We start from the raw sequence: 20,449 nt of genomic DNA, 5'->3' as shown, positions 1-20,449 counted from the left end.
ATAGCCATAATATATTCCTATCACTCTCTCTAAAAGTAGGTTAAAATATGCTTCTGATGCAAAAGTATCCTTTAATTCAATGCCCTTTTATTGGTTGAAGTTAATCAAGTGTTCTTCGCAACTTTTGCTATGTGACAAAGCACCGAAAAGCAATTTCTCGATTAAATGCACTTTCCTCTCCAGTCCTTTTGGGCCTCCCTTTCCTCGACAAGCTATTCCGATATTAGCCATCATTCCTGCACAGATACCCAGGATCCCCCCTCCCCCGGCCCTTGGCCATAAACAAGACATTATCGAAACAGCGAACAAAAGTCGAGTCAGAAATGCAGCTGGCTTCGCTTGGATTATCGTTTATTGCATTATTTTTATGCGATGAACGCGCGTCGATTAGAAAACTAAAAATGTATTTCGCATTTCGCTTGCCGCTGCTTCTGCTTCTGTTGCTGCTGCTGCCGAGTGGCGAAAAGGGAATGAAATGCAATAAAAATGAAACTGAAATGAGAACTCCTCACGGAGCGCCAGGAACTGGGGAAAAATTACAGGAAAAAAGGGCAAAACCGAAACGCGGAGCTGCAGAGCTGCAGAGCAAATGGCAATCGCATTTGGCGCATTGCACTTTGCCTGGCAACGGCAACACAGGCAACTGGCAAGCAGCGGCAACTATCAGCAGTTTACAACAATATTGGCACCTCCACTTGGCTAACTTGGCTAACTGTGAAATTGTGGCCCATAAAACGTGAGCATGGCCACGGAAAAAATGGCGCAAGTTTTCGACTATAAAATATCCGGTACTTCAGCTTAAATCAGTACATTAAATCGCTATACCCATAAAGACTGAGACCACTCATATTTATTAATTTACCACAATATTTTAGGATCGAAAATAAAAACGTTATTTTAATCACCAGACCTACATACATATGTAGGTGGTCCCATTATAGATCTAATAAGTGTATTCTTCGTTTTTTATTCAGGAATTTATTTATAAGCGCTTTATATGTACCGAATGTTCTATCAAAATTCTTTGAAATTATTTTGGAAACACACTTTATAAGCAGCGATATGTTTAAAAATTCGTATATATTTTTCCTAATTAGTAGGACTTAAAGTGTGCACTATTATAACTCCACTTTCGTGCTCAAAAGAGTTCCGAAAGAAAAACATTCGCCGCCTAAAAGTATGCAACGCGAAATGCAAGCAACGAAGCCGAATCTCCGCGACTGCCAAGCAGACAGAAATCCTGGCCAGCCACATGGCGTATACGTGTTAATTTAGCGCAACGATTAGACACAGCGCACTCCTTGCCACCTCCTTTCCAGCTCCTTGCAACCGGCAATGCTTCCTACTTCTTCTTCTCGCGCTTCCGCCGACAATTGCAGTTTGGTAAATTGGCCGTTTGCTTAGCACAATAAATTTCAACACTGGAGCCTGTCAGTCAATGGCCAGGAGCTGGCGGGGATCAGGGGACCAGGGCATGTGGATCTCTGGCGGTTAGGCTGGCTCGTTAAGTGCATTTTAGCCGAAACGTTTTCAATTTGGCCAGAGTCTGTCTATTTTTAGGCTAAGCCCGACACAAGCACTATATTTTGCCGGACTATAAGTAATGATGTGACGATTTGGCAGCAACCGAATGAGGTGAGTGCACTGCCATGGGTTGCGATCCATTCAATATACCCACACTTTTCCCTATACATCTGCATACACTCCCGGCGTGGGCGTTTCCTAATATGGTTCATTGGCCCCAGGTCGTGTTTTCCTTTGCCGCTTGGCCCTTTACCCACGCAGTTCAAGGCCCCGTTTTGTCGGTAGTTGATTAAAGTCTGGACATACCAATTTACCTACACATTGCTTGGGGGACCTTGGTTTTCAAAGAAAAATCGAGTCTAGTAAAAATACATTTTACTTTGGTTTATGGGAAACAAATAATAATACCCATAGGAAAGCCGAAGAAGGTTTCCCAATATACCAAATATCACTTTTTATGCTACTATAGGTTTGTAATTAAATAAGAAAACGGGGAACCAATTTTCCAACTATTTCTTGCCTTTGAGCAGTGGCATTCTTAAAGAGTATCTCAAATTTCCAACCATAACTCCCGGTGAAAATGCTCTCCACTTTGTTTGTTTGTTGCTGCCGTTAAATAAAATTTACTTTACCATGCACTTTGGGCATACATTCTGCTCGGCAAAAGTGGCCGGAGTCCTTGTTTTCGTGTTTCTTCTCTCGATTTTTTGTTTCCTTCGGCGAAGAAACCAGCTTGGGTCGTTTGCCCAGTCTGATAAATTGTTTCCGTAGAGAGAGCGCTGCACGTAATTGCTGAGCGGATCGATGAAAAGTAGCTTAAGGATGCCGGCCAAGAGTGAGTTGTTGTTGCTATAGTACTACAGCACTGCTGCTGTTCTGCTGTTCTGCTGTTTCTGTTGCCTGTGACAAGGGCAACTAATTTGTACACTTCACTCGGGAAACCGAACGACAGTTGGCACAAAAATAAGACAATGTTCAAAAGTGCAGAGCCAACTCATTGCAACACCCAACTTGTTTCCGTGTGAAATGTAATGCAATTTCATGTCAAAAACCAACACAGACGACAGGACTCAGTGGCAAACTTTAAAGTGATATTTTTGTGTCGGTTGGTACAGCGTACAGCGTACAGAGTACAGCACACCTGTCCTGTTCCGTTTGCCTTGCACCACCTTCGGGCTTGCAGGCTTCGTCCTGCCGGCTTTATCCCCCCCTCCACCTGCTGCCATCTTCGAGTTCGTGGGCTGCCGTGCGGCTGTCTCTTCTTGGTTTTTGCTGTCACTGCAGCAGAAGTAGCAGCAGAAGTAGCAGCAGCACTAGCAGCACCAGCACCAGCAGCAGCAGACAGAAGTGCCAGTCACGAGGCCGCAAGAAAACAAACTTCAGCCTGCTTCCTGTCCCGCCTCACGCCCCTTCCTCCCGTTGGCCCCTTTCACTCCTTTGGCTCCCTTCGCTCCCTTTGCTCCTTTCACTCCGCTCATCCTCGACCGCAGCACATGCCGCTTACTTCCGCTTTTGAGTGTTAAGCAACGCACACAAACGGAAATACACTCGAAGACACACTGCGAAAGATGGGGAGTCCATATAAACTTCTTTAATTCAATACGAATTCTAGTTTAAGTATTTAATTGTAATTATAATGAAAAATGAAGATTATACTCCATCGATTTAAATGTTTATTCTATTTTAGGAAGACAAATTTACCATTTTCGATCGCCTCACAGGCAATTATTTCTCACTGTGTTGTATCTGCCACACTCATAGATCTCGTTGTCCTTTGACATGCATGTCTCGGTCTTTAGCTGTTCAACCTGTCTGCTGCTAGCTCTGTGTGCAGTTTTTGTCATTCCTCGTTCTTTCCCTGCGCCCGAAGGCTTTGGAAGTTATGACAAAACCCGCCACGCCTCCCGCCCATTGTGCGGCGCGCCTACCCCTTCGTCGCGCCCCTGACTGCCCAAGATCCTTTGGCGAAGTGGCTGGGCGAAAGACCAAAAAGTGCATAGGAAGCGTTAAAGGTGATTCACTTGTTTGTTGCTTGTTTGTTTGCAATTTGCTGCCATAATTCTGTAGTTCTGTGTTGGCGCTCGGTTTTCGCGCTCCAGGATTTAGATTTCTGCCAGAGCTGGTTGTCTTGCAGTGGAAGTGGAAATTGTTATGGCAACGTACTTGATACTCAAACAAGATGGAGTTTCAAGGTAGATTAATTTTGTATCTGCGGAAATATTCGCACTTACAGACTTGTATATTTATTATTGCAAGCAGATTAACGGGATGAATAAATAAAGTTAATTTTGCCCGTAAAAAGCCAATAACATCCCACCCGTTTTTGTACTTGTTTTATTTTAAAATGCAAATTCGAACAATGTTTCAAGGGCATTCGGAGCCATTTCACCCTTCGAATGCTTTTAGCGTCACTGTTTATGGGGCGTATACGTGATGCTTTCGTTTGCATCTGTACCTCGGCTAAATGTGAATGCTCACTGCTCACCATTTTGGTGGCCATATCAATTTCGCCATCGCTTGCTTTTGGACCACATTACCGTTAAAATTGTATTGGATTGGTCCTGGATGCTTTGCTGACCGACTGGATAACCGAATGGCTATTGTGGCCCCAAGTCACTGCCAGATTGAGCTTCCCTGTATCCTTTTTCCATTCCGTCTGCATTCAGTCGGATTTTGCCACACATGTATATATACATCTATACTCGTATAGATATGGGTATATAAGCCCTTACATGTGTAGGTATGTGTTTTTATAGATTTTTCCCTTATAGCCACACGAAGTTCTTCTTAAAATGCAATTTTCAAGATTTTCCTTTTCCTTTCAGCTCGTTTGGCTGGCGCCATTTCAGTTCTTGCCCGCCGATTTTGAGCGTGGCTCTGGCCACGCCCCCATTTGGTTCTGCTTGCATGTGTCAAAAGGTATTTTTTACGTTCAGTTTCGTGTTTTCCAGCATTTTTCCAACGTTTTATTTTTCTTCCTCCTCGGTTTGGCTTGGCTTGGCTTGGCTTGGCGTGGTTTGGTTTGGTTTGGTTCACAGGACATTCGAGGCAGGGGGCGAGTCGAGTCCCATCTTGTGTGCAGGTAATGTGGCACTTGGCTAAAATGGTGTGTGAAATTTTATGCGAAACGGCTTAAGATGTTGTTGCTGTGGCCGGAGTTGTTGCCGTGCTTGTTGTGCTGATATTTCTGGAACGGAACACAATCATTCTGCTATGTTGCACATAAAAAGTTACGTTGAGTGGCAGTATATATGTATGTATATATAAACGTGTGTAGTTCCCAGTCCGTTTGCTTTCTCCACTATTCTCTGACCGAAGCTCTGCTGATGATGACATTTTCGTTTTGGTCGCCCGGATTGGCAGCAACACACACAAAACTGGTAAACTGGTAAACTGGTAAAAGGGAAAAAAAATGAATCCCTGAAAAAAGATTAGTTAGCTTGGGAGGGTTTAGTTTCAGTTCCATCTTTTTTTGGGACTTGAGTCAATGTTGTTAGTTTGGATTCTGGGAATGGCAAATGGCCTGAGAATGAAACTCGATTTCGATTGCGTTCTTGTATTTTTTTTTTGTTGCCTCTCGGTTTTTGTCATGAAAACATTTTTCGCTTTGTTATTGAGTGTGCCAGAATTGGTCTTCATTTCCAGCTACCACACTCGCACTCGCACTCGCACTCGAAGTAATCATCTGGCTACAAAACACAGAGTGGTTCAACCGACAGCTGCATCTAAAATACATATACTGAATAAAAATAATACCTTTGGGTTTATAGTGTAGGTTTTTGTGTTCCTATCAGTGCGAAGAGTTTTAAGGCTTGAAATGGAAACTAAATAATATCGAAATACTCCATTTAGTCCCCAAGCCAACTTATTTTATTCTAATTGAAATTGAAATTTTTAAAAACCACGAATGTGTAGATGCACTTTGCCAAATTACAAACTTTGTTTTGTAACTCAGTTAAAAATGGCTATCTTCTTTGTCCTTTTGCTTATAAAAAAAGGTCAAAAGCATTCGGCACAAAAATAATGTGACACTCATTATAGACCAATGAAAACCAGTATAAAACGGTGATAAAATACCCTGTAGCAGAAATAGAAATGGAATACATCCAGTCGGAGAAATATTGCTCTACGTACGTATTCTAATAGATTTACGTAAAATTTAACAATTATATTATTTACTATAAGCATAACTATTAAACACATTTGAAGTGCAACTAAGTAATTCTCATATATCTCGCCCGTTTTAATTTGCATTTGGAATACACATGAATTGGTAATGGCTACCATCGAGTTTTTCTTCTTAAAACGAGCCAAAATGGGTTTGCTTTCTCTTTTTTTTGGAATGCATGCAGTTGGTCGAAAGCGTTTTACATGTCAAAGGAGTAGTAACGTGTCCGTGCAGATAAAACAACTCTTTTTGGACCGGAAAGGGACACCGAATCCTGGGGGCTTTCACCGGAAATGGCTGTTTCTCTAAAGCGCGTTTTTGCATTTCCGTGCTGTCGTGCTTTTTTGATGTTTCATCCCGGCGAAAACTCGTCAATTACAGCAAACAATGACAAGCACCATCAGCATCAAAGGTATGCGATCTCGCATTCCACATCTGTCGGCTCCATCATATTTTCCAAATTGCTTGTAAAAATACCTTTTAATTGGTTGCGAGAAAAGGGATTTCCACCCATCCTGTGGGCACACTTGACACTCAAAATTTTAACACGGCCTGGTATTAATTCAATTAAAACTGAAACTGAAATGCGGGAATGAGGCAAAATCCATTTACCAAGCAGGCTTCTGATTTGCTCTGTTCATGTTTTTGACACTTTTAATGGATAGGCATAGCAAAATCATTAATTATGTTCCGAAATTCGAATGGAAAATGCATGTCACTTTCCGGATCAAGCAATGGAAGACAACTTCGCAGGTCTTTAAAGAGCTCGTACCGAAAATTAATCGTCATATAGAAAGGAGGATTAGTTTATTTTAAGGTTAACTCATAAAAGCCAGTGCTTAGTTATTTTACTAACAAAAAACAAACTTATAAACTTTGAAAAGTGTGTCTGGACATGCTGTTAATACTGTTATCAGGATGAGAATAGGTGGACTGCAGCGATATAACCGTGCTGCGCTCCTGGTGACTGGGGAGTCGCGAGGCCGCCTTTGGAATGAAGTTCAGGTTCTCATCAATATCCACCAAATAGGTAGGAATTTGGCCACGCCCCTTTACGAATGTCAGTCCGCGATATGAACAGGAAATGCCGAAGTCTTGCAGAATTTTGGACGACTCCTCCGTCACCTGGATGTGTCCTGGCAGCCCCGTGGATTCCATTCGCGAGGCCATGTTAACCGGATTGCCCCAGATGTCGTAATGGGGCTGTGAGGCACCCACAATGCCGGCCATCACCTCGCCGCTGGAAATGCCGATGGCGATGGTTCCATCCGTGATATTCCGATCGCCCGCAATGTTCTGGTACACCTCATTGCTTTTGGCCAGGGTTCGCATCATGTCCAGCGCATAGGAGGCCATCACGAAGACCACTTCGTCGAGTTCCCCCTCGTCGTCTACGAACAAAAGTCTTCGGCTGGATCTTTCAAGGTTTCCTGTAACGTATTTTTTTCTATACTTTTTTACTATATTTTTAATGAGATTAATATCTACCAGGAGGTATGTCCGCTTTGCGATTTGTACTAGTGGAGCCAGCAAAGTTGAGATCAAGTCCACACGCCGCCATGTAGGTGCATCCGACGATTTTGATTTTCTCAACCGTGTAATACTCCTTGTAGAACAGCAACTAAAAAGCCGATGTTTTAATTAAAAATAGAACCTTAATTATAAATAGAACCTTACCAAAGTGTCAAATTCGGCAATAATCTCGTTGAGCACTCTTAGGCTTCGCAGATCCATTTCAAAGTTAATTAGCATGGCAAACATGACGGAGACCATTTTATAGTTTTCGGTGTAGAGTTCATGTTTGGCCAAAGAATTAAGATACACATCCACTACCAAATATGTTACGTCAATATCCATATCAATATATCCAATTTGAAACTCACCAATATGAGAAGGCAGTATGTTGTTAAGGATAATTATGATCGAATGATTTGTAAGGCTGGCCTCATTCTCCTCTCTCCGCAGATCAACACGCCAGCTGAGAAAACTCGATTGAGCAACAATTAAAATGTATATAACTTATACCGAGCTCACTTGAAGTTTACTTTGTTGGTGAACTCTATTTGGCGCTCCTTCACAAACATTGTCAGGAAGGTGATGCAAATTAAGAGGGCATGGGCGTACTCGGATTTGAGATAGGGGTTTGTCGTAACGCTGTGGTGGAAGACGAAATCGAACTGGAAGAAAATCAGCAGCAGATAGCCGAGCGTCTCCAAAATGGCCACTGCTGTCTTCACCATGATGGGTATGCGGGTGAATGTGAAGGTCAAGCAAATCATCAGGGACAACATGTTGGTCGTCACCCAGGGGTGAAAGCATATCTTGGCTTCTTGAGCATAGTGAAATAGTCTTTCCTCGATATAAGCCATCTCGAATTCTTCGCGTTTGCAGCTCATCTGGTTCAAAGAGTCGCCGTAACAACGTTGTTTTCAAGTTGTTGAAGCACTTACCACAATTACGCACATAACAATAAAACTCGATATCACCAGGAAGAGGTATATGCAGATGCGGATGGGCAGGCTGTTGAGTATCCTATCATGGACTTTAAATATGAAGCAACTGAATCGGTTGTAGTGATGGGGCACGCTGTATTGGCCATATCTGGTCCAGCAATACTTCTTGTACCACGCGATGAAGGTCAGGATGGCCTGTAGTATAGCCACTATGGCTGGCAGGATGAAGCAGGTGGGGCATACCACTTGGGTGTCCATCAGTTCAATGTACACCAGGGAGCACCCAACGCACCAGCTCAGAATAATGCTATACTTGAACATATAGTCGGGTTGCTTCAGATATTGTCTTTCCAAGGCCGAATCGTTGAAGGTCAGGCAAATGTTCAACTGTTGGTGTGCAGGGACTTCTTGCTCTGTGTTGAATCGACAAATGCCGAATAGCCTTTTGGGACTGTGATAAGGGTTTTCATTTAGAAAAATACTTAATGTTACTAAATGTTGGTCAAAGAACGATCCTCTGTGTACTTACTTAATTGCACTGACCGGCATCTTGCGAAATTCTTCGCGCAACTCTTCGTGGAAAACCGCCCGAATATTTTGATTAGCAGAGTCACTCAGTCTTGGTTTTGCTCCCATGTCGCACAGGGAGAGGGCATGAAGTTGGCTAAGAAACTCGTCACTATCTTCTTCATCCATTTGAAAGTCTTCCCGAACTGTATATGTTCCAACTCTGTATTTTTTCAGAAAGGGATGTTCCCGGGCGTTTTCAGGTCCATCCTCAATTGCAAAGCGATCAACATCCAGATGGTTCAAAGTGGCACTACTTATGTGCACGGCTCCCGGCACTCCAGTTGCTTCTAGGGCATTGGCAATGTTAACATCCAATCCTAGAAGAAATCGGGAAGCAGTTGTAACCAACTGCAAGTCATAGTTCGCAATGTCCAGTTACCCCATATGTCGAACTGCAGCTTGGCCTCCCCGATGACCCCTGCAAACAGATTGCCCGAGTGAACTCCAATGCGCATATTGATGTCCAAGCTGTGTATGTCCCTGAAAATTGGAGCCAGGAATAGTAGTGATTATGCATCATATATGTATGCGTATCTTCCACATTTGTGCATGAACGCCACTCAATTTGACACACTGAACTTACCGCACCTCCATGATGTGGGTGATCATGGAGAGGCCTAGGGAAACACAGTTGTTGGCGTGATCGGGATCGGGATCCGACAGACCCGCCACACAGTAGTAGCAGTCCCCCAGGAACTTGATGCGCTGGACCTTGAAGCGGGAGGCAGCCATATCGAATCTGCCGTAGAGATCGTGAAGGAGCTTCACCAATTTTTCAACCGTCAGTGTGGTGGTCAGCTGAGTGTAGTTCACTACGTCTGCATACAGGATGGAGACATCGGGATGGATCTGGATGGCCATTGTGCGCTCCATGACTGTCCAGGAGTGAATGCCTTGCTTGGCCATTATGATCCTGCCCTGAATGTCCTTCTGCAGGGGCAGCGAGATCTGCGGTGGCAGGATACTGTCCAGCAACTGCTTCTCCTGCAGCCGGGCGTTGCGCAGCCAGATCTTTTCCTTGATGTACTGGTGTCTGTCCAGGAAGGAGGAGCGCACCACCGTGTCGTTCATAACGCGGTAGAATATGCCCACGAGATTAAGGCACAGGTAGTGCACAATGTCCACCGACATTCCGCCGACTGAGAACAGTGCAGACATAAACTCCACGAAGCCCTGGGCAATGAAGAGCACGAAGTAGAGTATATAGATGCCGGACACTAACAGGGCCAGCAGGACTGCCCCGCTTATGAAGTGGATCGGCAGGAACATGTATATCATGTATAGTATGTAGGTGTCGTAGAATGTGCCCAGTATCCAGTTGTGCGCATAGTGGTGGTAAATCGATTCAGTTAGGTCTACAAGAAAATACTTGGATATGAAGTTACTGCATCAATGACGTTGACCAAATACTAACCAGCGAATACCAAAGTCAGGGAGGCAAATATCGAGCTGGCATACATATACCACGTGTGCTTCGCTATAAATTCATCGCAGAAGTTAACACTCAGCACAAGTATAAGCACCAATGAGCATCCCATGGAAAGGGCCACGTCAAAATAGATAATTGATCGGCGCTACAGGAGGTGCAATAAGGTATATAATAATAATACAGTACCATAACAATAAAGGGGTTATAGAAATTTACAAAATGAAGGAAAATTCCTCGAAGGTCTGTAGGGCATAACGTTCGAATGGAATGCTTGAATTCTGAGGAGCTGTTATTGCTGGGCACACTATAGGATTCGGCACTAGCTCGTCGGATTTAGGTTTTGGAGGACTTGCTCATAAATGCTCTAACATTATCTACACTTTACTATTAAACGAATGTGTTTGCGACAAATCTTGAATGTTAGTAAACTTAACCGGGAGAAAACTTAAATAATTAAAAAAAAATAATTTAGGGAATTTTAGAGTGCCAAATTAAGATATAGGAATCAAAATGAAAGAAAAGAAAGTGGGAATTCTACCATTTTCAGAGCCACAGATGGTAATGTGCTGGCCTAACTCCTACCCTATAAACGTTCTCCTACCACTAGAGCACGGCTCTAGTGATCCCATCGAATACCCTACGACCGCGATAACATAAGCTATTGTTGTTTTTAGATTTTATTTTTTTTTTGAATATTTATTTTATTTTTCTTCTCTAGGGATATGGACAGCAAAGGGGTAAGCACAAGACAAATCCGAAATCGTATGCCTTAGAGCTCACTGGATTTTCAAGAGCACTAATATTTGCGGCTATAATTTAAATATGATAACCAGAGTTGCCCTGCTACAGTTGATTTCTCCACAAAAAAATATAATAATACCAATTTGGTCAAGGTTTACTAATAGCTAGCATAGCTACTAAGTTCGGCTTTCGACCATAAATCCAGTGAAGCATACCTTCAGACGAATCAATCCACAGATCCAAAAGGTCGCTTTCCATGTTGTGTTAAACATTTTGTGCCCTTTTTGCTCTGAATTTGTGGGAAAGTTAGGCGGTTCTTACCTCAATTGTGGCTAAAAGTAGGGCACAGTGCAGACTGGTGACGAAAATATGCAGCATAAAGAAAGTGAGGAGGTAACTCTTCCAAAGGCGTATCCGATACAATCGGAACTCGCTCTCCAAGCGCAAGTCTGCACACCTGGCCTGAAATATTCAGATTTATCAAATAAAATTGTGTGTAGCTCTAAACACCATGTTTTACCTTGAGGTAGCCGGGTTCCCACATGCGTTCCCGTGCATAATCGAGCTGACAACTTCCTCGGACGCTAGGCATTTTGATTTATAAGCTTATCTTATATATTTACCTGGCTTTGTTTTCGATTGACTAGACTCAAAGGAACAATCGGAGCATTGATCACTAAGCCTACTTGAACAAGGTTTTTCTCTTAATAAAAAAAATATGTTAGTCCCTGCAAAGCATTCAAAAAATTGGGATAAAAATATATTTTCCAAATAATTTTTACAAGACTCGAGCCTTTACATCATTTTGTATGGCTACGCATCTCAAATTTTTCAGCCAAGAACTACGAACTCAAAATCTGAGAGACGTAGCCAACAATATGCATTTGCGATTTGGTTTCCATATTGTGATAAACAAACGATTTCTAGTTGTCCTTGGAGCCGTCCAGGTCATGGGTTAGATGTATTGTTACGGGTCTCTCTACAAGGCTAACGCTTTTGCTGGATATGAACTTTAGGTCTTTATCGATGCCCACAAAGTAGGTGGGAATTTCGCCACGGCCCTTCACGAAGGTTAAGCCGCGATAGGTGCACTGAATGTCGAACTCCTCGAGCGTTTGGGCTGTCTCCTGTGTAACCTGTATATGTCCAGACAAGCCAGTCGATTCCATTCGCGAGGCCATATTGACCGGGTTTCCCCAGATGTCGTAGTGCGGCTGGGAAGCCCCCACCACGCCGGCCATTATCTGACCCGTGGAGATACCAATCTTTATCTCACTGGTGGACAAGGCTTGATCGAAGAGTTTGCCGGCGTAAGCCTTGTTGCACACAGACAGGACACGCATCAGGTCCAGAGCAAAAGTGGTCATTATAAAAGCCACCTCGTCATGGTCGTTTTCCCTTACTGTTGACTCTTGACGACTGCGCACCTGCTCCACTGAAATAGTCGGATACACCCACATACAATTAGAAAACCTTTGCTACGTATTTGGGTCGTCATGCATTGGTACTAACTTTCGGATGACATGGATGCACTTCCGAACTTCGAGGTGCTATCAGGATTCTCGATCAGACTGTAGTCCAATCCACAGGCCGCCATATAAGTGCAGCCCACGACTTTGATCTTCTCGACTACGTAATATTCCTTGTACGCATACAGCTGCAATCGAAAGGTATAATATATAATAGAATCGATACAATAGCTCACCAGTCTGTCGAACTCCGTGATGATATCATTTAGCACTCTTAGGCTGGGCAAATCCAATTGAAAATTAGTGAGCATGGCAAACATGACCGATACCATTCGATAGTTTTCATGGTAGAGCTCGTGTTTGGCTAACGAATTGAGATATACCTCGACTGCGAAGGAGAAACGAGAATATGTAAACAGTAAGTAAACTATTCCCATTGGATATTCATTGAAAACTGACCAACGTGGGATGGAAGAATGTTGTTGAGCAGGATTATGATGGACTGGTTGGTTACATCGGCCGACTTTTGCTTCTTTTGCAAATCCAAGTTGAGCCTGTGATCGGCAGAAAATTCAGCTGAGTTAAAGAATGTATTGGCAATGGAAATTACTTGTAGTTCATTTTAGTATTGAACTCCGACTGACGCTCCTTCGCGTACATAGTCATTACCATCATGCACACCCTGCTGGAGTGCGCTATTTCAGCCTTCAGGAAGGGACATGTGGTTTCACTGTGCTCGAAAATGAACTGGAACTGGAAAAACACAATCACCACGAAAATCACTGCTTCGAGGCAACCGATGAAGGTCTTGAGGGCGAAGGGGATCCGGGCGAAGGTGTAACTCATTCCCAGGATCAAGGCCATCATGTTCGTACAGGCCCACGGGTGGAAGCAGGAAAACGGATCCCTTTCATAGTGAAAGAGCTTGCTCTGAATGATGTCCAACTCATATTCTTCTGGGTCACAGTTTATCTTTGGGCATGCAAATATATTAATGATAGCTGTATGCTAGGCAGCTATGGCATAACTCACTAATGTCAAGGACAATACCATGAAATAGCACAATATTATCATCACGTAGACAATGAGGCGAAGGACAAAGCTGTGCTGGATCTTCTCAAACGTGTGGAACATCGCACAGCTGAGTTTGCTGTAACTCTTGTGCTCGTCCTGTCTACTACGCCACCAACACACTTTCTTGTACCAGCAGATGATTAGTAGCGAAGTCAGAATGAGGAACGCGACCGTGTCAATTACGGCACCCGTATACCACAAGTCTGTGTTGTTCGCGTACTGGATGTAAATGAGACAGCACCCGATTCCCCAGCTGAGCAGCACTGAGTATTTAAAAATATAATCCGGGTGATGCAAATAGTCCCATTCTAGAGATTTGTCCTTAAATGCCACACAAAAAATGCCCAAATCGCGTTCGACTTTCTCGTGCTTCAAGTCTCTCTCCCGTCGCGACCAAGGGAATCGAAACCTGGAGTAGTAGATAGATAATTTCCATTTGAAAAATTCCGATTTTTCTTTAGTCCCTCTGCCATCCTTACACAGGTGAACAGTTTTTCCCCATACTCACTTGAAACCCCCAACCGGCATCTTGCTAAATTCCTCACGCAACTCCTCGGACAGTGAAATGGCTTGCGAAAGCTGGGATTTTCGGTTAGATCCCACGGTCTTGAGGTCCAGGTTGCGAACGGACCTAACGGAGCTATCACCCAAAACTGAATTGCGGAATGGTAGGGCGGCGAGGAGGTAGGTGCTCATCGGATGTTTCTGCAGCTCGGGATTCCTCTGGGCCGCTTCCGTGCCCGGGAATATCTTGTACTCCGCAGCGTTCAAGCTACTAAGAGTTCGTCCACTAACATGCACATAGCCGGGCTTTCCGGTCGATTCCAGCAGACTGGCGATGTTCACGTCGGTACCTGAAACAGTGTCGAATAAGTTTTGGGCCATAGACCTAATAATATGTCGTACCCCATACGTCGTATTGCAGCTTAGTCTCGCCGATCACACCTGCAAACAGAGTTCCCGAATGGACGCCAATTCGCATGTCTATATCCAAAGAACGTTTCACACTGTGGGCGAAAGGGTATATAAAACATATATATGATGCTGCCGATGCGAAACACCATAAATAATAGATTGTAAACCTATCGGCAGCCTAGTAACCAACATACCGCACCTCCTTAATGTTGGCAATCATGGAAATGCCCAGGGATACAGCCATTTTGGCGTGATCCGGGTCAGGCTGCCCCAAACCCGCCACACAGTAGTAGCAATCGCCGAGGAACTTGATGCGCTGCACCTTGAAGGAGGAGGCAGCCATGTCGAATCTGGCGTACAGGTCGTGCAGGACCTTCACCAACTTCTCCACCGTCAGTGTCGTCGTCAAATAGGTGTAGTTCACCACATCTGCATACAGGATGCTGACATCGTGGTGAATCTGGATGGACATAAAGCTCTCTCTTGCCCGGGAACTACCCAAATGGTAGTAGTCGTTATCGGGCCGCATGATCTTTTCTTTTATACTTTTCTGAATGGGCTTTGCAATCTGAGGTGGAAGTATGCTGTCCAGTAGCAACGACTCTTGCCGGCGAGCTTGGCGTAGCCAAATCTCCTCCTTGATGAACTGATATCGGTCCAGGAAAGAGGAGCGCACCATGGTGTCGTTCATGATTCTGAAAAATATTCCCATCATATTGAAACCCAGGTAGTGGAAAAAATCTATTGATACTATATCCAAACCATAAACATATTTTGGAAGATCATGCTCGGTAAACACTATATAGTGAATGTAGTATAGCAAATAAATAAAACTGACAGAGATGGCAAGCAGAGCTGCTCCCAGGATCGAAGGAATTGGCAGGAACATGTAGATCATGCAGAGCACAAAGACATCGTACGAGGTACTAAGAGGCCAGTCGGAATGGTAAAAATGATAGGCGGTATGCGCAATATCTGAAAACAACAGAAAACACTGTAGTTCAGTGCATGTGGGAGGGAGATGTGGATCGTAAAGATCAACTAATTTTCAATGTATGTGGTACACCCAATTACTTTGACTGGTGTAACTAATCGATGAAATAGTAGGAACCAAAGCTTTTAAACTTACCACCCAAAACCACCACATATGCCGACAAAGTCGAGGTGACAGTCAACACCCACCTGTGGCGAGTTACAAATGTTTCAAAGAAATTGATGCTCAGGAAGCCCGTGACTAAAATCAACGATCCTCCGTCAAACATAAGATTCAGGTAGATGTAATTTTTGTACTGCGTAGATGTAAGATACGTTAAAACACCCAGAGTTCTCGCTAAAAACGCATACCTCGGTAAATGCCCACTTGATTGCATGAAGACCTACGATCACTAGTATTAACAAGGGGTAGAAAACGGTGAGGTAACTGATCATCAAGCGAATCTTGTATTTCATATATTCCTCCTCTAAGTCCAAGTCCTTACATTTGGCCTACGCATATCGGTTGCATTCAAGAACCTGAAATCTGAGCCAATTCCTTACCTTCAAATAACTGAGTTCCCACAGGCATTCATTAGTATATTCCAGATGACATCGCCTAAACCTTTCCCTGTACGGCGTTTTACAAGTATTTTTTTTGTTCATATTTTAAAATTGTATATTTTTTTTTGGTCGTTTCAGTATTGTATGTATGACAATTGAGTACTAGGACTAAGCCTGCTAAGAGCCACAAACTGCCTCCATTTTACATATGAGAAAGCTTATTTTCATTTAACAATTACAATTATGTTTAGGGTATAAAAGGTGAAAATATCTTATTTGAGGTTTGAAAATGTCTTAACTGGATTCACTTGAAGTTGAAACGGGATTTGGCACCAGAGATGCCAAGACTGAAAAACGCTTTGAATGATTCCTGTTCTTCTTATTGGAGGCAATAAACTTCAAGTTCTCATCGATGCCCACAAAGTAAGTGGGAATTTCACCACGACCCTTCACAAAGGTCATGCCACGATACATGCACAGAATATCGAACTCCTGGAGAATATTGGCTGTCTCTTCCGTCACCTGGATGTGTCCAGGCAGCCCTGTCGATTCCATCCGGGAAGCCATATTGACCGGGTTTCCCCAAATGTCGTAGTGAGGCTGAGAAGCCCCCACCACGCCGGCCATTATCTCGCCGGTTGAAATTCCGATGCAGATCTCTCCGGTGGATAGAGACCGATCGAAGGGTTTACCCGCGTATGCCTTGTTGCAGACGGAGAGCACTCGCATCAGGTCCAAGGCAAACGTGGTCATTATAAAGGCCACCTCATCGTGGTCGTAATCTACGCCTTTGGACTCCTTGCGGTACATCACCTGTTCCACTAAAAGAAAGAATTTAAAAACAAAACATAACAACCTTTCCATAATTGGAAATCCATCCAGACGGCGTACTTACTTTCAGATGTGAACGAGGAGCTAGTAACCTGTGTTTTGCTTCCAAATTTTGACTTGGCCAGGTTAAAATCAAGTCCACAAGCTGCCATATAAGTGCAGCCCACGACTTTGATCTTCTCGACGACATAGTATTCCCTGTAGGCACTTAGCTGCGGTCGGAAGGTAATGATAACCTACAGTAATGCAACCAATACATATCAATGCTTACCAATCTATCAAACTCCGATATAATGTCGTTTAGCACTCGTAAGCTGGGCAAATCCATTTGAAAATTGATGAGCATGGCGAACATGACAGATACCATTTTGTAGTTTTCGTAGTACAGTTCGTGGTGGGCTACTGAATCGAGATAAACCTCGACTGGGGGTGAAAAGGTTTTGGATGAGAACCGGGCTATTTGGGGTAATATTTGGGTAAGAACTGACCAACATGGGAGGGAAGAATATTAGTGAGTAGAATTTTGATGGATTTGTTTGTGAGGTCAGCCGCCTTTTGCTTGCTTTGCAAATCCTGATTGATCCTGTTGGGAGGGCAAAAATTGACTTTATTTAGGAGCAGCAAGGGAAGAGCACTCAAACCATACTTGAAGTTCATTTTAGTGTTGAACTCTGACTGACGCTCCTTTGCGTACATGGTGAGTAACATCATGCAAACCCGAAGACAGTGGGCTATTTCCGCCCTCATAAATGGTGTGATGGTGGCACTGTGCTGGAAAATGAATGAGAACTGGAAGACTACGATTATGAAGTAGGCAAAGGTCTCGCAGCAGCAAATGATTATCTTGAGGGCAAATGGAATGCGGGCGAAGGTGTAGCTTACGCCCAGGATCAGAGAAATCATGTCTGTGAAGACCCACGGATTAAAACAGTTGTCAGTAACAATGTCATAGTGATAGAGCTTGCTATTGATGACATCCAGCTCGTACTGATTTTTGTCACAGTTTAGCTGAATAGAAGGTTAAAATTCGTTAACGGAAAGGTGTGCTAAGTAGCTTGAGACTTACTAATATCGTGGAGATTAATAAGTAATAGCTGCCAATTATAATAATATAGATAGTGACTCGCAGGACGAAACTGAGCTGGATTCTCTCAAAAACCTTGAACAGCACGCAGCTGACTCTGCCATACACTATTGAGTCATTTTCTCCACTTCTCCACCAACACACTTTCTTGAACCAGGATATGAAGAGCAGTGACGTCAGGAAGGTAAACACAGCCACGTCGATCATGATGCACTCTGTACAAATGGCTGATTTGTCGTTCACCACCTGGATGTAGATGAGGCAGCACCCGATTCCCCAAGCCAGCAGCATTGAGTATTTCCAGATGAAATCTGGCTTATGCAAATAGTTCCTTTCCAGAGACGAGTCCTTGAACGCCACACAAAATATGCCTAACTCGTGTTTGACTTTCTCATCACTCGCCTTTGGGTCTCGGCAGCACGGCGATCGAACTCTGCACATAATTATCATTTGTGATTTGATTTCTGTGATCTTTCAAATATCATTTGACACCCACCTGAAGCCTCCCACTGGCATCTTTCTAAACTCCTCGCGCAGCTCATTCGATATTAAGGTAGGCCTCAAGATCGCGCTTTTCCGGGACTCTCCCAACGCGTTTATGTCGATTTCAGCGTAGGAGTGCACTGCCTCCACAGATCTGACTGAGTTGCGACTTGGAACGGCCGTCAGAAGGTAGGTGCTCATTGGATGCTTCTGCAGAATGGGATCCTTTTGGGCCGCTTCCGTTCCTGGAAATACCGTGTACTGAGCTACGTTCAAGCTACTCAAGGTGCGACCACTAACGTGGACGTAACCGGCTTTTCCGGTTGACTCCAGCCGATTGGCAATATCCACGTCGGGACCTATGAAGTCAATTATCAGATCAAAATGCCACATACACCTAGTTAGGACCTACCCCATATGTCATACTGCAGCTTCGCATGTCCGATCACACCTGCGAGCAAAGTTCCTGAATGGACCCCTATTCGCATGTCGATATCCAATGCACGGTAGGTCCTTTGGAAAGAAGGGTTATATGAATGCGGAGATCATTTTGGTGGGTTGGTTTATAGGTGATTCTAGTCTAAATAGTTGTGGGAAACATACCTCACCTCCTGGATGTTTGCAATCATGGAAATGCCCAGAGCTACAGCCTTGCTGGCGTGATCCGGGTCAGATTCCCCTAGTCCAGCCACACAGTAGTAGCAATCGCCGAGGAACTTGATGCGCTGCACCTTGAAAGTAGAGGCAGCCATATCGAATCTGCCGTAAAGATCGTGCAGGACCTGCACCAACTTCTCCACCGTCAGTGTCGTCGTCAACTGGGTGTAGTTCACCACGTCTGCATACAGGATGGACACGTCGGGATGGATTTGGATGGCCATAAAGTTTTCTGTTCGCCGGGGATTGGCGAGGAAGCGGTCTGAATCGCTTTCGGACGACATGATCCTGTCCATAATGCTATGTTGGATGGGCTTTGCAATCTGAGGGGGCAGAATGCTGTCCAGGAGCATCGACTCTTGTTGCCGAGCTTGTCGAAGCCATATCTCCTCCTTGAGGAACTGGTGGCGGTCCAGGAAAGAGGAGCGCACCATGGTGTCGTTCATGATCCGGAAGAAAATCCCCATCAGGTTAAAACCCAGATAGTGAAATATGGCGACGCAAACCGTACTAAGGTCATGAACCATATCCTCAATTTCTTCATTGTCGTGCATTAAAAAGGAAATGAATAATCCAACGTAAATAACACTGACAGAGGAGGCTAGTAGGGCTGCTTCCCTGATTGAGGGAATTGGCAGGAACATGTAGATCATGCAGAGCACGAAGACATCGTATGCGGAATTGAGAGGCCAATGGCTCTTGAAATGGTACACTAATATCTGAAATATATCTACAAATTATAGACAGTAAGCGATAACAGTGGGGATGGTCAAACCTTATAGACTTACCAACTAATACCACAATATACGCGGACAAAATCGAGGTGAGCACCATTACCCACCTGTGACGAAGCACGAAGCGCTCAAGGAAATTGATGCTCAATATGCCAGTAACGGTAACTAATAAAATTGCAGCCGATAACATTTCGAAGTAGATGATTTTTTTTTGCTGCAAAGAAGCTAGTTTATCAGAAGCGCTTTATGAATCACCTTTGAGCTCTCACCTCAGAGAAAATCCAGGGGAATACTTCACAGCCTAAAACCACAAATATAAACAAAGGGAAGAAGACGGTGAGGTAACTGATCATAAGGCGGATCTGATATATCTTGTACTCTTCTTCTAGGCACGATTCCCTACATTTGGCCTACGAAGAAAACATTAAGTATCCTAAGGTTGGGTATTTTTCACCTTTAAATAGCTCGGTTCCCACTGTCGCTCATCGCTGTAGTCCAGATTACATTTGTTCCTATTGATTGGCTTCTTAAACGCTGTTTTCCTGTTCATATTTTCGAAATTTGAAAAAACTTTTTTACAAAAATTATCTACACTACTATTGCCAAGTCCTTAAAGATTTTAGAAACTATTTCGTATCTCACATTGATTGAAAAGCATAAGGTTACATATCAAAAATATATATTTCAGAAATGCTTGAAAAAATATATCAAATTATTCGCTAGATTCTGGTTGACTGGAACTCCTCCTGAGGCTGTCCGGATCTAGTGAAGACATAACTGA

General features: G+C 43.7%; 3 protein-coding genes across 7 annotated transcripts; all 3 read right to left on the bottom strand.

The window, feature by feature from the left end:
• Window positions 1-6,559: 6,559 nt before the first annotated feature.
• LOC122624666 (adenylyl cyclase X E-like) lies at window positions 6,560-11,544 on the bottom strand. 2 transcript variants are annotated; one of them, XM_043804338.1, is made up of 12 exons: window positions 11,406-11,544; window positions 11,207-11,347; window positions 10,130-10,289; window positions 9,299-10,070; window positions 9,095-9,195; window positions 8,675-9,032; window positions 8,143-8,596; window positions 7,727-8,088; window positions 7,576-7,670; window positions 7,370-7,521; window positions 7,181-7,313; window positions 6,560-7,122 (listed from the first exon to the last, which is right to left on the bottom strand). In XM_043804338.1, exons 1-12 carry the CDS (start codon window positions 11,475-11,477, stop codon window positions 6,560-6,562), a joined length of 3,363 nt encoding a protein of 1,120 aa, XP_043660273.1. In that variant the 5' UTR covers window positions 11,478-11,544. The 2 variants fall into 2 exon arrangements, with proteins under 2 accessions (XP_043660273.1, XP_043660280.1); XM_043804345.1 differs by having other exon boundaries at window positions 8,675-8,999.
• Window positions 11,545-11,632: 88 nt separating this feature from the next.
• LOC122620299 (adenylyl cyclase X E-like) lies at window positions 11,633-16,089 on the bottom strand. 4 transcript variants are annotated; one of them, XM_043797695.1, is made up of 12 exons: window positions 15,880-16,069; window positions 15,688-15,828; window positions 15,473-15,632; window positions 14,538-15,318; window positions 14,335-14,435; window positions 13,937-14,282; window positions 13,387-13,837; window positions 12,965-13,326; window positions 12,814-12,908; window positions 12,591-12,742; window positions 12,398-12,542; window positions 11,633-12,320 (listed from the first exon to the last, which is right to left on the bottom strand). In XM_043797695.1, exons 1-12 carry the CDS (start codon window positions 15,979-15,981, stop codon window positions 11,809-11,811), a joined length of 3,348 nt encoding a protein of 1,115 aa, XP_043653630.1. In that variant the 5' UTR covers window positions 15,982-16,069; the 3' UTR covers window positions 11,633-11,808. The 4 variants fall into 4 exon arrangements, with proteins under 4 accessions (XP_043653630.1, XP_043653638.1, XP_043653646.1 ...); XM_043797703.1 differs by lacking the exons at window positions 15,473-15,632; window positions 15,688-15,828; window positions 15,880-16,069 and having other exon boundaries at window positions 14,538-15,038; window positions 15,182-15,298; XM_043797711.1 differs by lacking the exons at window positions 15,473-15,632; window positions 15,688-15,828; window positions 15,880-16,069 and having other exon boundaries at window positions 14,543-14,677.
• A 64-nt stretch (window positions 16,090-16,153) lies between these two features.
• On the bottom strand, window positions 16,154-20,295 carry LOC122620293 (adenylyl cyclase X E-like). The gene is made up of 12 exons (XM_043797681.1): window positions 20,123-20,295; window positions 19,938-20,078; window positions 19,723-19,882; window positions 18,881-19,664; window positions 18,690-18,790; window positions 18,291-18,636; window positions 17,777-18,227; window positions 17,357-17,718; window positions 17,199-17,293; window positions 16,982-17,133; window positions 16,775-16,922; window positions 16,154-16,700 (listed from the first exon to the last, which is right to left on the bottom strand). The coding sequence occupies exons 1-12, from the start codon at window positions 20,216-20,218 to the stop codon at window positions 16,174-16,176; spliced, it is 3,363 nt and encodes a 1,120-aa protein (XP_043653616.1). The 5' UTR covers window positions 20,219-20,295; the 3' UTR covers window positions 16,154-16,173.
• Window positions 20,296-20,449: the final 154 nt, after the last annotated feature.

Source organism: Drosophila teissieri, chromosome 2L (assembly GCF_016746235.2).
Source record: "Drosophila teissieri strain GT53w chromosome 2L, Prin_Dtei_1.1, whole genome shotgun sequence".
NCBI classification, from domain to species: Eukaryota; Metazoa; Arthropoda; class Insecta; order Diptera; family Drosophilidae; genus Drosophila; species Drosophila teissieri.
Note: the sequence above shows the minus strand (reverse complement) of the source record. Positions and strands in the feature narration are given on the sequence as shown.

Coding starts and splice junctions, on each gene's coding strand:
- LOC122620293 (XM_043797681.1), bottom strand. CDS start 20,218: ATGAACAGGAAAACAGCGTTTAAGAAGCCAATCAATAGGAACAAATGT. Junction 19,883..19,937: donor TCCCCTGGATTTTCTCTGAG/GTGAGAGCTCAA, acceptor GCTTCTTTGCAG/CAAAAAAAAATCATCTACTT. Junction 18,637..18,689: donor GCTGCAGTATGACATATGGG/GTAGGTCCTAAC, acceptor TTGACTTCATAG/GTCCCGACGTGGATATTGCC.
- LOC122624666 (XM_043804338.1), bottom strand. CDS start 11,477: ATGCCTAGCGTCCGAGGAAGTTGTCAGCTCGATTATGCACGGGAACGC. Junction 9,033..9,094: donor GCTGCAGTTCGACATATGGG/GTAACTGGACAT, acceptor GATTTCTTCTAG/GATTGGATGTTAACATTGCC. Junction 8,089..8,142: donor TTGTTATGTGCGTAATTGTG/GTAAGTGCTTCA, acceptor TCTTTGAACCAG/ATGAGCTGCAAACGCGAAGA.
- LOC122620299 (XM_043797695.1), bottom strand. CDS start 15,981: ATGAACAAAAAAAATACTTGTAAAACGCCGTACAGGGAAAGGTTTAGG. Junction 15,319..15,472: donor ATATGTGGTGGTTTTGGGTG/GTAAGTTTAAAA, acceptor TGTTGTTTTCAG/ATATTGCGCATACCGCCTAT. Junction 12,743..12,813: donor CATTCTTCCATCCCACGTTG/GTCAGTTTTCAA, acceptor TCTCCTTCGCAG/TCGAGGTATATCTCAATTCG.